This window comes from Embiotoca jacksoni, unplaced genomic scaffold (genome assembly GCF_022577435.1).
Source record: "Embiotoca jacksoni isolate LCO1_2020_lvr unplaced genomic scaffold, fEmbJac1.0.p SCAF_65, whole genome shotgun sequence".
NCBI lineage: Eukaryota > Metazoa > Chordata > Actinopteri > Embiotocidae > Embiotoca > Embiotoca jacksoni.
Genome location: NW_027185420.1, coordinates 953,119 through 966,582, shown reverse-complemented (window position 1 = coordinate 966,582; position 13,464 = coordinate 953,119). Strand labels below are relative to the sequence as shown.

General features: G+C 42.7%; 1 protein-coding gene across 1 annotated transcript in view; it reads left to right on the top strand.

Moving 5' to 3' along the window:
• The window catches only part of anos1a (anosmin 1a), a 19,395-nt gene extending 18,873 nt beyond the window's left edge, over positions 1 to 522 (top strand). Inside the window, 2 exon segments of the mRNA XM_069175236.1 lie at positions 335 to 435; positions 437 to 522. Of these exon segments, the coding sequence (XP_069031337.1) occupies positions 335 to 435; positions 437 to 482 (147 nt within the window). The 3' untranslated portion in view covers positions 483 to 522.
• Positions 523 to 13,464: the final 12,942 nt, after the last annotated feature.

The window sequence follows — 13,464 nt, the reverse complement described above, 5'->3', positions numbered from 1 at the left end:
TGTCATGAAACCATCTGCAAAATGCAATTTGTTTTGTTTTGTTTTGTTCTACTTCGTTTAGTTTGTGGCTTTTTGAGCTTTTAACATTTTAGGCTTGTAATTTACTCTTTTTAATTTACTCTTTTTAATGATCTCTTTTTTTTAATCACTTAATATTTATTCAGGACAGTACAGTGAAGTACACAGTTTTCTGTTTTTCTTTTTTCCCTGCAGACAAATCTCAGGGAACACTTCGCCCACCAACACTGTGAAACCCAGTTCAGTCTGCAGCTTCCCTGTAGTTTCACACCTCCATCATCTCATACGTTGTCCTGTGCTTCATCCTCTCCGTCAGGACGGTAATGTTCTGGTGGTGTTCAGGCCTCCATCCTGCCAGTCTGTACGGCTGGAGGTCCAGGCCATCACAGCAGGAGGCGAAGGTCCCGCAACCAGCAGAAACCTTCCAGACTCCCGGGTACCAAAGCCTCCCGAAAACACAGTAAGAACCGAGGAAGACCAAAAGTAAAACACGGAAAGAGAAACACAAAAATGGTCGTTTCTTTCTTTTTATTCCAACATCTTTTATTATAAATCAAGACGTTCAGCGACCGCCACAGACATCGCTGTCTGAGTGCTTCCTCCAGCTTTGTTCCGGGTATCCAAGGCCTCGTATTCTTGTGGTCATTATACTAGAGTTCATGTGCAGGTCCAGGTGTACAGGTGAGCTCCCCTCATCGCTGCTGTCCCGTACAAACCCTCGTTTCAAATGACTGTCACAGCCATATGAAAGTTTGTGAACCCTTTCCAATTTTTATATTTCTGCATTAATATGACCTAAATACGTAAAAAGTAAATGAAGACAACTCAGTTAAACAAATCGCACGCAGAAAAATGATACAAAGGTCAATGAAAAAGATCGCAAATGACACGCAGACAGATCGTTGGAAAAAGAAAATGGCATTTCAAAACAAGGCTCCTTTAATAAGAAATAAAGCAACCAGATTAAGTGATCGGTATAAAAGCCTTTACAGGCCAACATCGGGGCTATTCGATGTCAAAACAAGACAGCCATATCGGAAGATCACTGGGAATAATCAGAACATTTGGTCAATTCATAGCTGCAAAACAAATTATGAACATTTTCTTCGGTGCTTTCACAGGATAATAGTTTCAGAAGATAAATTATTAACCAATTAACTTTTGTCTCCCGTCATTCAGGAACCCGGCAGAGGAAACACCATCATAAACAGCCAATCACTGAGAGGCCACTGAGCCCAGACAGCCAATCACAAGCCTGCATGAACCAAACTCTCCCAAACTCAGGACGATGAAGAATCCTCATCTTCTTCAGCCTCATGACCGAGACGACACACCCCCGCAATGCTTTTTAATCCCCCCCCCCCATCCTACAGCCGACTGGGTCTGGTTGAAGCTGCTAGCGAAGAAGATCGGCCGTCTACCTGTCATTATACAGTGGAAGCCATCTGGTCAGATTTGGCTTAATAGTTGCTGGATTGTTTCATGGAACAAAATCCTCATACGAAATACTTAAAGTTAGAATTAGCACAGCGGTCGACCAGTGGTGGATTCTTAAAGACCAATTTAATGACAAAAAGCTTGGAGCAAAAAAAAAAGAAGGCAGATAGGCGATTAATCATCCGGTCCGCCATCCCATCGACGGCACCGTGGTTCCTCCGGCTGCCATCTGTAACGTAAGAAACAAGAAATATTGTTCATTAAATAGCTGTATTTGATATTTATGAAAATACGCATGAATAATTTAAGTTACACTTTTAATTTTTGTGGGAAAATATTACTGCAGTTGTTTATTTGAAGAGACAGCAGCTCAAATAAAGTCTGCCAGATCAAATTCAGTGTCCTAAAGCTAAAAACAAACGGTGATGTTCGCAGACGTTTTCTTGGTAATTAGGCGTACACGAGTCGTAGCGTCAGAGACGCTGTCGTTCATAACATGCTACACTTCTGCAGTAAAGTTAGCCTCTTAATTAGACGACGTACCGCCATGAATCTCCACAGTCCGACACAGGAGGCGGTGGGATGCACCTTCAGAGTGGTTTTATGATCCACCAATAATTTAAAAGAAAACTACGCCAGCCTAGTTGGTCAATTTCTGCCGGCCGTTTTAAAGTTTATTGTCCCTCCCAGATGTAATCATTAGTAAAAGATCGTTCTGAAGCGTGATTTGGTGGGTTGGATTTCCAATAGACAATGTGCTACTCTGACTCATGAGTCTTATCATGCGCATCATTTTCCAGTCCGTCTTGTAAAGTTTAGGTTTAATCTGTGGGTTTTGATTGGCCAATGAGGCCTGATTGACAGGCGCACAGACAGCCTCGAAATAGACAGACAGGACCGAGGAAAACGGTCCCCGGTATTCACGATGGGCCGTAAACTACTGATCTCAGGTACATCATGACATTACGTTGACTTCGTGGATGGGACCCAACGGAAAAATTGGTGATATGTGATAGTTTGTAACGTTTCCGACACTGATTAATGTGATTGGCCCATTAATCGACGATATTATATACACTGATGTACAGAAACAATACTTGAGAAGCTCCCAATCCTCAAGCCTGGTCTCATTTATTTACACTAGCAATACAGATTATCACAGCTAATAAGACTTTTACATACAAAATGACCAATGACAGTTCATTTCAATGCAGTCAAGTTTTATGCCACTTGTCCCACTTTAAGAAGTTGTTCCTCCCTTTGACTCCAGCTGAGATGAAACTCAGCCATTGTTTGTGATATGTAGGTATCATTTAACAACAGTGCCAATAACATGACCCCAATATCAAATGCATTAGATGCTGTATGAACATGTAAATCATCAGTGGACTCCATTTACACTTTGTCCAGTTGGGAATTGGAAAGTGTCATTTTAAACACGAGAAGTTTCCCTCAACCTTCATGTTCTGTGAGGTCCTGGAGACCCACACAGCAGTTATACAACTTATATCTGGGGTCTCTGAGACTCAGGAGGGTTGGAGAAATGTAGTAGAAATGTTTAGAAATGACCATTTTCAATATGAAATAAATAAAGAGCAATTAAGTTCAGAAAAACTTCCTGCATTAGCTTCTGCTGACATCGTTTACTCCCTACTTAGGAAGTTTTGAGGTTGGTTTCCCAGACCTCCTTCCTAGATCTCCTTCCCAGACCTCTTTCCCAGACCTCCTTCCCAGTCCTCCTCCTTTCTAGACCTCCTTCCCAGTCCTCCTTTCTAGACCTCCTTCCCAGTCCTCCTTCCTAGACCTCCTTCCCAGTCCTCCTTCCTAGACCTCCTTCCCAGTCGTTCCCTCCTAGACCTCCTTCCCAGTCCTCCTTCCTAGACCTCCTTCCCAGTCCTCCTTCCTCGACCTCCTTCCCAGTCCTCCTTCCTAGACCTCCTTCCCAGACCTCCTTCCCAGTCATCTCCTTCCTAGACCTCCTTCCCAGTCGTCCTTCCTAGACCTCCTTCCCAGTCGTCCCCTCCTAGACCTCCTTCTCAGTCCTCCTTCCTAGACCTCCTTCCCAGTCCTCCTACCTAGGCCTCCTTCCCAGTCATCCTTCCTAGACCTCCTTCCCCAGTCGTCCCTCCTAGACCTCCTTCTCAGTCCTCCTTCCTAGACCTCCTTCCCAGTCCTCCTTCCCAGTCGTCCTTCCTAGACCTCCTTCCCAGTCCTCCTTCCCAGTCGTCCTTCCTAGACCTCCTTCCCAGTCCTCCTTCCTAGTCCTCTTTTCTAGACCTCCTTCCCAGACCTCCTTCCCAGTCCTCCTTTCTAGACCTCCTTCCCCATCCTCCTTCCTAGACCTCCTTCCCAGACCTCCTTCCCAGTCCTCCTTCCCAGACCTCCTTCCCAGTCATCCTTCCTAGACCTCCTTCCCAGTCGTCCCTCCTAGACCTCCTTCTCAGTCCTCCTTCCTAGACCTCCTTCCCAGTCGTCCTTCCCAGTCATCCTTCCTAGACCTCCTTCTCAGTCCTCCTTCCTAGACCTCCTTCCCAGTCCTCCTTCCCAGTCGTCCTTCCTAGACCTCCTTCCCAGTCCTCCTTCCAAGTCCTCTTTTCTAGACCTCCTTCCCAGTCCTCCTTCCCAGACCTCCTTCCCAGCTGCCTCACCACTCTAAGTCCTTTTGATGGAATTGCATGCAAACACAGAACTAGAATAAATTGTGTTGTTCTCGTCCTTCAGTTGTAGATTCAGTATGTTGGAAAACCTGAGGAATAATTCCTGCGACTAATCCACCGATGAGATTTGTTGTTTTGTGAATGACATGAAGCTCCCCTCTGTAAATGCTGTATATAGTGTTTGTCTCTATTTATTAGTTGTGCTATATTTGTGTCTGTAAACACAATATATCTGAACCATGTGTGCTCAGCCTTTTGTAATCCTCCGGAGACCCTCTACAAAGATGTTTTTTTAAAATAAAGATAAATTCCATGTCAGTACGTGTACAGCCTTCAGTGCACGTGTGCAGTTTTTAATGTCCTATTATTTGATATTTTTTTTGCTTCCTTGTCATGTTTTATTTTTTTTATTTTTTTTATCCAGCTGTGACCTTTGCCCGATGAGAGAATTTAAAATGATGGTGTAACCGGGGTTGTATTCCTGCGGGGAGAAGCGAAGCCATGAGAAAACCAAGATCTGCACTCTAATTCTACCTCCATTATTCTTGAGTTGGTGTGCAAACACGAGGTTTGAAGAACCCCCCGAGGACACAGCATGTGGTAATAAGGACGTGTGCTCTCCTCGATACACACACACACACACACACACACACACACACACACACACACACACACACACACAAAAGTTACTTATGGCTGAAAGACTCTCGAGGTGCAGCAATGATTGCGTCACGCCTAATTCTTATGAATATCCGTCCACTGATGCTCTTTGTGATGTGTGTGTGTGTGTGTGTGTGTGTGTGTGTCTGTGTGTGTGTGTGTGTGTGTGTGTGTGTGTGTGTGTCCACAGTTTAAATAAATACCATAGTTTCTGTTTATCAGCTGCATATAGCAGCTACGTTATCTCTGTGTATGTTAATGAAGTTTGGATGTAGTTTATTTTCATGATGGAGGATCATGTGAAACATTTGCCTGCAGTGTGACGGAGGATGGAGGTTCTGCTGCAGGAGGCTGTGCAGGGAGTCCATTTGGAAAAGGAACAGCTCGGCCTGGAGCGTAAAAAAAAATCTGTTTACCGAGGATTTATGAACATTTCAAGGTTTTTCCCCAAGCAGCCTACAAATGTTAACCACGGCGGAGGGAGAGACAGTCAGGATGACAGCATAGAAGAGAATAGATATATAGTCTGTGGAGAGCGTGCAGATGAAATGCAAAAGAGAGAATTCAGTGATTATGTATTTTTTCTTAAAGGAACGATTCACTGATTTTACACATGGATTTCAATTTGCTGGTTCGGTAATGTCTTTTGTGTGTGTGCAAAAGCTTTGTCAAATCAGCTTGGGTTCATTACAAATGTATAGTTGAAAGTCTTCACGGCAAAGCGTGCTATACACACGCCAGTCCACTCCAGCAAAGCGTGAGATAGACACGCTAGTCCACTGGTGCTAGTAATTGTGGTAGATTTATCTGTGCTGCAGCTGCAACCTGAGTGGCTCGTCAGGAGAACGAGCTGCACCTGAGAAGTGGGCGTGGCTAATCTTTAAGAGGATGCTCTCTGCCGCTGCTCTGTTTCTCTCTTGCTGGGCAGCTCTCAATTTAAATCTCCTCATCATGACCACTGCTTGTTTTTGAATCCCCTTCCTGACAAGCGAGCATAACCTGGTTGGTTCTGAACCTCTAGTTCCACATGACGCCAACATCTTCACTCGAGTTTCAAAACTATACTACGATACTACGTCCCGCCCACTGATAGCTGTAACCTGACTGCACCACAGGCCTGTCAATCAAACAGACACGCCCCCAAAAACAGGTCTTCTTGAATCTTCTTTTCTAATGAATGAGGGATTATTTTCAGATGGACCTCCAGAAAACTAATAAGAAGGAGTGACTTTAGCTAACAACACCGAGATAACTGATGGACACATTTTATTCACTTTGGATTTGATGAGAGAAGTTGAATGGGAGTCTATGGAGCCGGAGGCTTTTTGGAGCCGACCTCTAGTGGCACTCGCTGGTATTGCAGCTGAAGACACTTCTGGATCAGAACCATTTTACAGACCTGAAGCTACGAACTCTTTTATAAACAGTCTGTGGTCAGGAAAGCTAAAAAAAATGCAGGTGGAAAGATCACTGGGAAAGTTCAGTGACGACAAGATCATGAATGAGTGATTTGACGGGTGCCCTGTAGCTCACACATATCAAAGTTCAAAGATTGTGACAAACGGATATGGATCAGCAGCCTACATGTCCTCTGCAAACTTTCTGGTTTACTTTCTCAGAAAATGTGCATTTCATTTTCAGCCTTGTTAAATGATTGCGCAGCAGAGAGCCTGCAGATCCCAGCGGGTGGTTTCAAACATTGTAGCACATCTCATGCACATGTGAGCTCAGTGTTGTGAAGTGTCCCCCCCCCCCTCCACTCCACTCCACCCCCCGAGCACAGACATTGGCCATGGTCGAGAGGAGAAAATAAAAAAAGTACCCTTGATGTGTTAAACATGAAAAGCGGTGTGTTATTTTCTTCTTGAAATGGACCATGTGAAACGTGCATTTAAAGGAATTGGAATGAGATGGCACCCTGCTGTGCGCGGCCTCAGAGGGAAATCTTTTATGTCTATATGTTTGTTAGAAATGCATTCAACACTGACACTCACACTGCATGCGTCCCTCCTTCCATTCAGGCTCTCACGATCGTGTGGTCAACCATAATTAACGATAACAGTATCCAAAATGACGCTCCAGCTCGTAGCGTGAGAGCAGCCTGCCAGACATCACGGTTTTATTGATTGTATGACATGCAGCGCTGCCTCAGTCCTAACGACCCCGTCTGTGTCTTTACTGAACGCTTTCAAGGACGAAGCAGGATGAAGATATTTGACGATTGTTGACAATTCTTGGCTCTTAATGAGCCACAAGACCTTGAAGTGGAGTTGTAACATGATGGACTGAGCGCCGCCCTGTAAGATCCTCTCCCATCCGGTTTATCTCATATATCGTTTGTGTCATTGGACCCAAAACCTTCCAGACGAGTCTTCAGCGTATGTACACTTAGATGAAGTTGGACCCAGAGAAGGTGGCAATATTTATAGATCATCTTTATATGTGGTTTCTTCCTTGTAGATGCACTGATTACCTGTGTTCACAAACAGCTGTTTTCAGAAGTGTTCCTGAGCCCATGCAGAGATTTCTACTACAGAATAGTGGCTGTTTTGGAGTATCGCCTGAGGGCCCGAAGATCACGGCCAACTTTTTTGAAATGTTGGTCATCAAATTGAAAATGAGCACATATTTTTCATACAACACACATTTATGTTTGTTCTATTTCCAGATATATATGTTTACATGACTTGAAAATCATCACATTCTATTTTTATTTACATTTTAAACTGTCCCAACATTTTTAGAAACGGGGTTATATATTTTAGAACTGTTGTTTGTTGTATGAAAACCACAGACTGTTTCTAAAAGAGTTCGTAGCTTCAGGTCTGTAAAATGGTTCTGATCCAGAAATGTCTTCAGCTGCAATACCAGCGAGTGCCACTAGAGGTCGGCTCCAAAAAGCCTCCAGCTCCATAGACTCCCATTCAACTTCTCTCATCAAATACAAAGTATAGATGTGAAAACAAGATGGTGACGGACAGAATCTGAACTGGAGGCTTCATAACGTTCATAACGATGAAAACACAGATTTTTAATGTAATCAAGTACCGGTATGTTGTTTCATATGCCGTTGGGCGGCACGGTGGTGCAGTGGTTAGCACTGTCGCCTCACAGCAAAAAGGTTCTGGGTTCGAATCCGGTCCTGGGCCTTTCTGTGAGGAGTTTGCATGTTCTCCCTGTGCTTGCGTGGGTTCTTTCCGGGTTCTCCGGCTTCCTCCCATCATCCAAAAACATGCACCTCAGGTCTGTGGACTGTGCTGACAGGTCATCATTGTAAATGAGAATTGGTTCTCAATTGATATTACCTGGTTAAATAAAGGTCAAATAAATAAATAAAAGTACAATTTGTGAGAAATTTAAAACCCTTAGAAAATTTGTTCAAAACTCAGGAAGTTATGATGATTTCAGTCTTGATAGACAAACTTGCGTTTGCATAAACCCCTCAAGGTTGAACACATCTGTCAGATATAACGAACAAACTATTAAATGATGGTTTCCAGTCATTGTTCCTTGCGTTGTGAAACACAGTCAGAGAGCTGTCAGCCATGAGATCATATATTAGATACAAAAAAAATTAGTCATCCTTTGACACTGCATAAAATTATACAAGTATATTCACTGATATTCAACAGAAAGCGGAGGCTTGGTGACGCTCTGTGAATGAACGCCGACCTCCTCATTCACCCTCTATCAACAAATCACTGCTCTGAAAAACCCAACGGAGAGAGCTGAGTGGATGCAGGGCAAAAGGCCTTCCTTCATTATTTTGCATGTCCTCCAAGTGATGGCTTTGTATGTAAGGAGAAAGATGCTCTCGCTGCAGACTTTTACACCAACTGGAGGCTTTTCATAAAGTTACTGTGACATCCTGACAATAAGGAATCACAAGAGTCCAGCTTTGTTTTTCAGCATCGCTCTGCGACAGGATGTTCTTCATTTTAATAATATTGTGCAGGTGAAATTAGGCTTTTTGTATAAAGTGACCTTATGTGTCAGTTAATGGTCATAATAATATTGAAAACGAACTCCAAGGTTCCTCACAGTGCTGCAGGCCGAGGTAACACCATCCTGTGTATCTACACGGTCAGACAGAGAGAATCTAATGTGTTCAGGGACAAATAACTTTCTTATGAATTTACATGTGAAAAATTACAGGTCATCTCGACCTACATTTAATTTCAATAGAAATATGATGCCGCCTGACGTCCATGCAGCTCAACACAACAGAACGAGCAGCGTGTGTTGCTGTGGATCCGAGTCCAACCTCACCACCAATGAAAGCTCTCGTCTTCCACCCACTTTCACCAATTCAAATGGCAACCAAAGATTTCTTTTAATTCGCAGAATCTGAAGTTTTTGTGACACAATAAAGACGCTGGAAGATAAATTCTTTATTTTCTGACCACAACAGACAAAACTGCAAGAGATTATTTGTTTGCAATCCACATAATTTTATTCTCAATTTATACGTTATTACTCACAAAATTGATTGATTGCAAGTGTGAGAAATCTGCTTTCAGAATTGTCTTTTATTTGTCAGCCTGATTTAAATCCAATTCAATAGACAAACGTCAGCTTCATTTTTTATGATATTTAACTGAATTGGACGGTTGCATTAAAAATAAATCTTGTTTTAATTATTTATTCAAGTGGGATGAAATTCATTGTGAAGCTACAACATATCGCTCCATAGGCTGTGCTGAGCACTGGGCTCGTTCAAATCTGGCTTCAGTGTTTATCTGAGAGGAAAATAATCTAAAATACAAACATTAGTGACTGATATTTTAAGATATGTAACAGCTTATGTGTACAGCTTCAAAAACTCCTCATGAATACACTCACAGCACGAACTCATGCTCACGGCTCGACATAAAAACATCCAGACGGCACCTTTTTAAAAAGAGAAGGAGATCCAGTTTACAAAAGTGTTCTCTTTATATTGTAGATATATCAAACGTATCATAAAAATGTCAAACACACTGAAATTAAACAAAAGATACAACGATGTTTAATATAAAAGTCCAGAAAGAAAATGACAGACAGGTTTTAGTGTGTCAGTCTGTTTTAATTAAAGTTTTCTTGCAGCTTTGTTGCATCTGTGGCTCCTTTTTCTTTTTCTTCTCTCCTCTCTGCTTCTTCTTTCCTTTTCTTGTGACCTTCCATGTTTGCTGAGCAGTTTTTGATCGTTATTGGTCGAGGTCGCTGACAGGTGTGTCGCCGAAAGCCGTGATGACGTCATTCCCGTCCGTCAGCTCGGTCCTGCTTTCTATTTCACGGCTCGTCATGTTGACCGTTCGCGGCCGGTCAAACTGACCCTCGGGCCACCGGAGTGACCACACTGTTGGGTTTCTTCAATCCCATTCAGTAACACTTTAAATGATAGAAACGATGTTAAAAAATCCCCTAGATCATAAACTTTGTGTAATTTTATCCAAAGTTTGATGTCTTACCAAAGGGATAAGAAGTTTAATGTGCATGCTTGGCAACACACAAGGAAAAAGAAAACCCTCTGCAGTTGCGAGCAGTAATCTGCTGTAAATCCAAACGATTGGGTCTTTGAAGAAGTGCTTGTCTGGCAGTTCTTCCTGAAACTGATTTATGTTCACCAGCTGATCCAACATGGCTGAGAGGCCGCTGAGGTCCACAGGATCATCCAGTACTTAGAAACAGGGAAGAGGCCTCACAAAGGATTCTGAGATCGATTCTTCTCCGGCTGATTTCAGTGTTTTTTGCAAATGCTCCAACACATTATAGTGTTGGAGGAAGAGCAGCATCATTTCTTCTTTTTTATGGAAAACGCTGAATAAATGAATCCACAGGAGAAATGGATGTTTTCACTCATGGAGGTGATGAAATAAAATGGACATGAGTCATTATTTTTGGTCCAGTTTTCACATTTTGGGGCCCAAATGCATGTTTGTCATTTGTTATCACATCATTAATGTCACAGCTCAGCTTTCTGTAAGAGAAAAACACAGACTGTTTATAAAAGAGTTCGTAGCTTCAGGTCTGTAAAATGGTTCTGATCCAGAAGTGTCTTCAGCTGCAATACCAGCGAGTGCCACTAGAGGTCGGCTCCAAAAAGCCTCCGGCTCCATAGACTCCCATTCAACTTCTCTCATCAAATCCAAAGTGAATAAAATGTGTCCATCAGTTATCTCGGTGTTGTTAGCTAAAGTCACTCCTTCTTCTTAGTTTTCTGGAGGTCCATCTGAAAATAATCCCTCATTCATTAGAAAAGAAGATTCAAGAAGACCTGTTTTTGGGGGCGTGTCTGTTTGATTGACAGGCCTGTGGTGCAGTCAGGTTACAGCTATCGGTGGGCGGGACGTAGTATCGTCAGGTTTCCAATCAGATCGGTCAGATCCACCGCTGGCTCCTCCCCCAGCTCGTCCAAATATGGTCACTTCCTGCTCCAAACCGCTCCGAACTATCAAAGATGGTGACGGACAGAATCTGAACTGGAGGATTCATAACGTTCACAAACCAACGATGACATCACTGATGGATGATGACATCACTGATGGTTGATGGTTGGTATTTTGATAAAAGTGATCAACTAAACATATAAAATAAACCTGAAATTGTGAAAAAAAAAAAAAATAGAATTTCTTTCATATCTGAGTCTGCTGCCTAAAAACGATATCAGGAAAATGTTGTGTCCTTTCAGTTTCACACACTTGGACAGTGAAGTGCCTGCTGGGAAAAAACAACAACCCCCTGCTGGGAGGATTATAGCAGCAATGTTGCAGATAACCTTTTCACACACGTTATGATGCTAATTCGAGTACAATAACAATGAGAACATTTTATTTTTTCCCTTGATGTTTTATTTAAAAGTCAAACAGCTGAATAAAAGACAGATTTTGATCTTTTCACTCTGAACCCAGAAACACGCTGAAAAACACCAAAGGGAGGTGAGACTGATCAGAGAACAGCTGATCAGAGAACAGCTGATCAGAACATGATGATTCCTCTTCAGCGGATGTTTAACTGGAACAACAGCTGCAAAAGTGCTGCATGGATGTGTTGTTGTCTTTGCTTTGTAGTGGTGGTCTGAGCCGCAGCAGACGGCTGACGGCTTTGAGTTCCCCTTCAGCTCCATCAAACTCTGAATAAAATGCAACAAGAATCACGAGTTGGCGTTCCAATGGAGATTCTGCTGTGATTTGTTCGTTGCTGTGAGGTTATCCAGAATGTATATTTCATGAGAAGCCCTTATTTTCTGGGTGTTATCGGAGGCCATACACAGATTTTTTTTGTTTTTGTTTATCCATTGCTGAACTAGGAGTTCATCACACACACACACACACACACACACACACACACACACACACACACACACACACACACACACACACACACACACACACACACACACACACACACACACTCCAGGTCAGAGCCATGAAAGGCATCCACAGCCTGCAGCGGTCCGCATGCACTCGGCTGTGACGGCAGAACTGGGACATGGCGCGCATGTGACAGCGGGGAGATGCAGATGTTCGTGCACGTGAGTCCATAATATCGCACTGCAGTCGCACAAAAACAAAACAAAAACAAAAAAACACATGAAACAGACTCGATCAGAAGTCGCGGCCCGCTGGGTTTTCAGTCATGCAGAGAAAACTGTTTGAGTTCTGAGTTACAAAAGAAACTTCACATCTTTCTTTGGAATCCCAAATAAAGTAAATCCTGTGAATAGTTTGTGTCTGCATGTGTTTGTTGATTGCAGCGAGCAGAATGAAACTAATCACGCTGCCTTCCTCCGGCGGTGAGAAGGACATGTGGAGGTGAGAAGAGTTGCTTCTGTTCTGGAGGCTCCGACATCAACGTGTCTGCGGTTCGTTTTTCACAAGCTGAAACTTCCATCTTCAGTTTGAGTGGCAGCGTCTGAAGAATTAAACTCACACTCTGTTTGTGTTTAGATTCATCTGAGGAAGGACGTGATGTCATCAGGTTTCTTTAGTGATTTTTGTCCAAAAGTTGAAAATGTTGCCATAGCAACAGTATATATTCTTGTTGCAGTATAGTTGAGGGTCAGATCTTCCATATTGGATTTGGGCTTTAACATCACTTTAGTTATAATTAGTATTAAAAATAACATGTTCTGTTTTACTGCCAATTGACTTTTTTTAATCCCTAATTAATCAAACTTTTATTGTGTTATGAGTGCTGAAATATCCACATATCAGATTTTGTTCACGGTATTGACGGGAAAATACAACAATCAACAATTTGGCAGATACTACAAATAGTACTCCTACATGTGAAGACTCTTATGAACGAATCTCCTGCCATCATAACTGCAGCTTTCCATTTTCTTACCCAGAAATGAATGTGTTTTCTGTTCAATGTCTTAATCTGAAAATCCTTTATGTCGGTGGCCCCGCCCCTTCCTCTACGTCGCCAAGATGACGACTGTTTAGGATGAAACTCACAGACAGGATATAAAAGAGTTCGTAGCTTCAGGTCTGTAAAATGGTTCTGATCCAGAAGTGTCTTCAGCTGCAATACCAGCGAGTGCCACTAGAGGTCGGCTCCAAAAAGCCTCCGGCTCCATAGACTCCCATTCAACTTCTCTCATCAAATCCAAAGTGAATAAAATGTGTCCATCAGTTATCTCGGTGTTGTTAGCTAAAGTCACTCCTTCTTATTAGTTTTCTGGAGGTCCATCTGAAAATAATCCCTC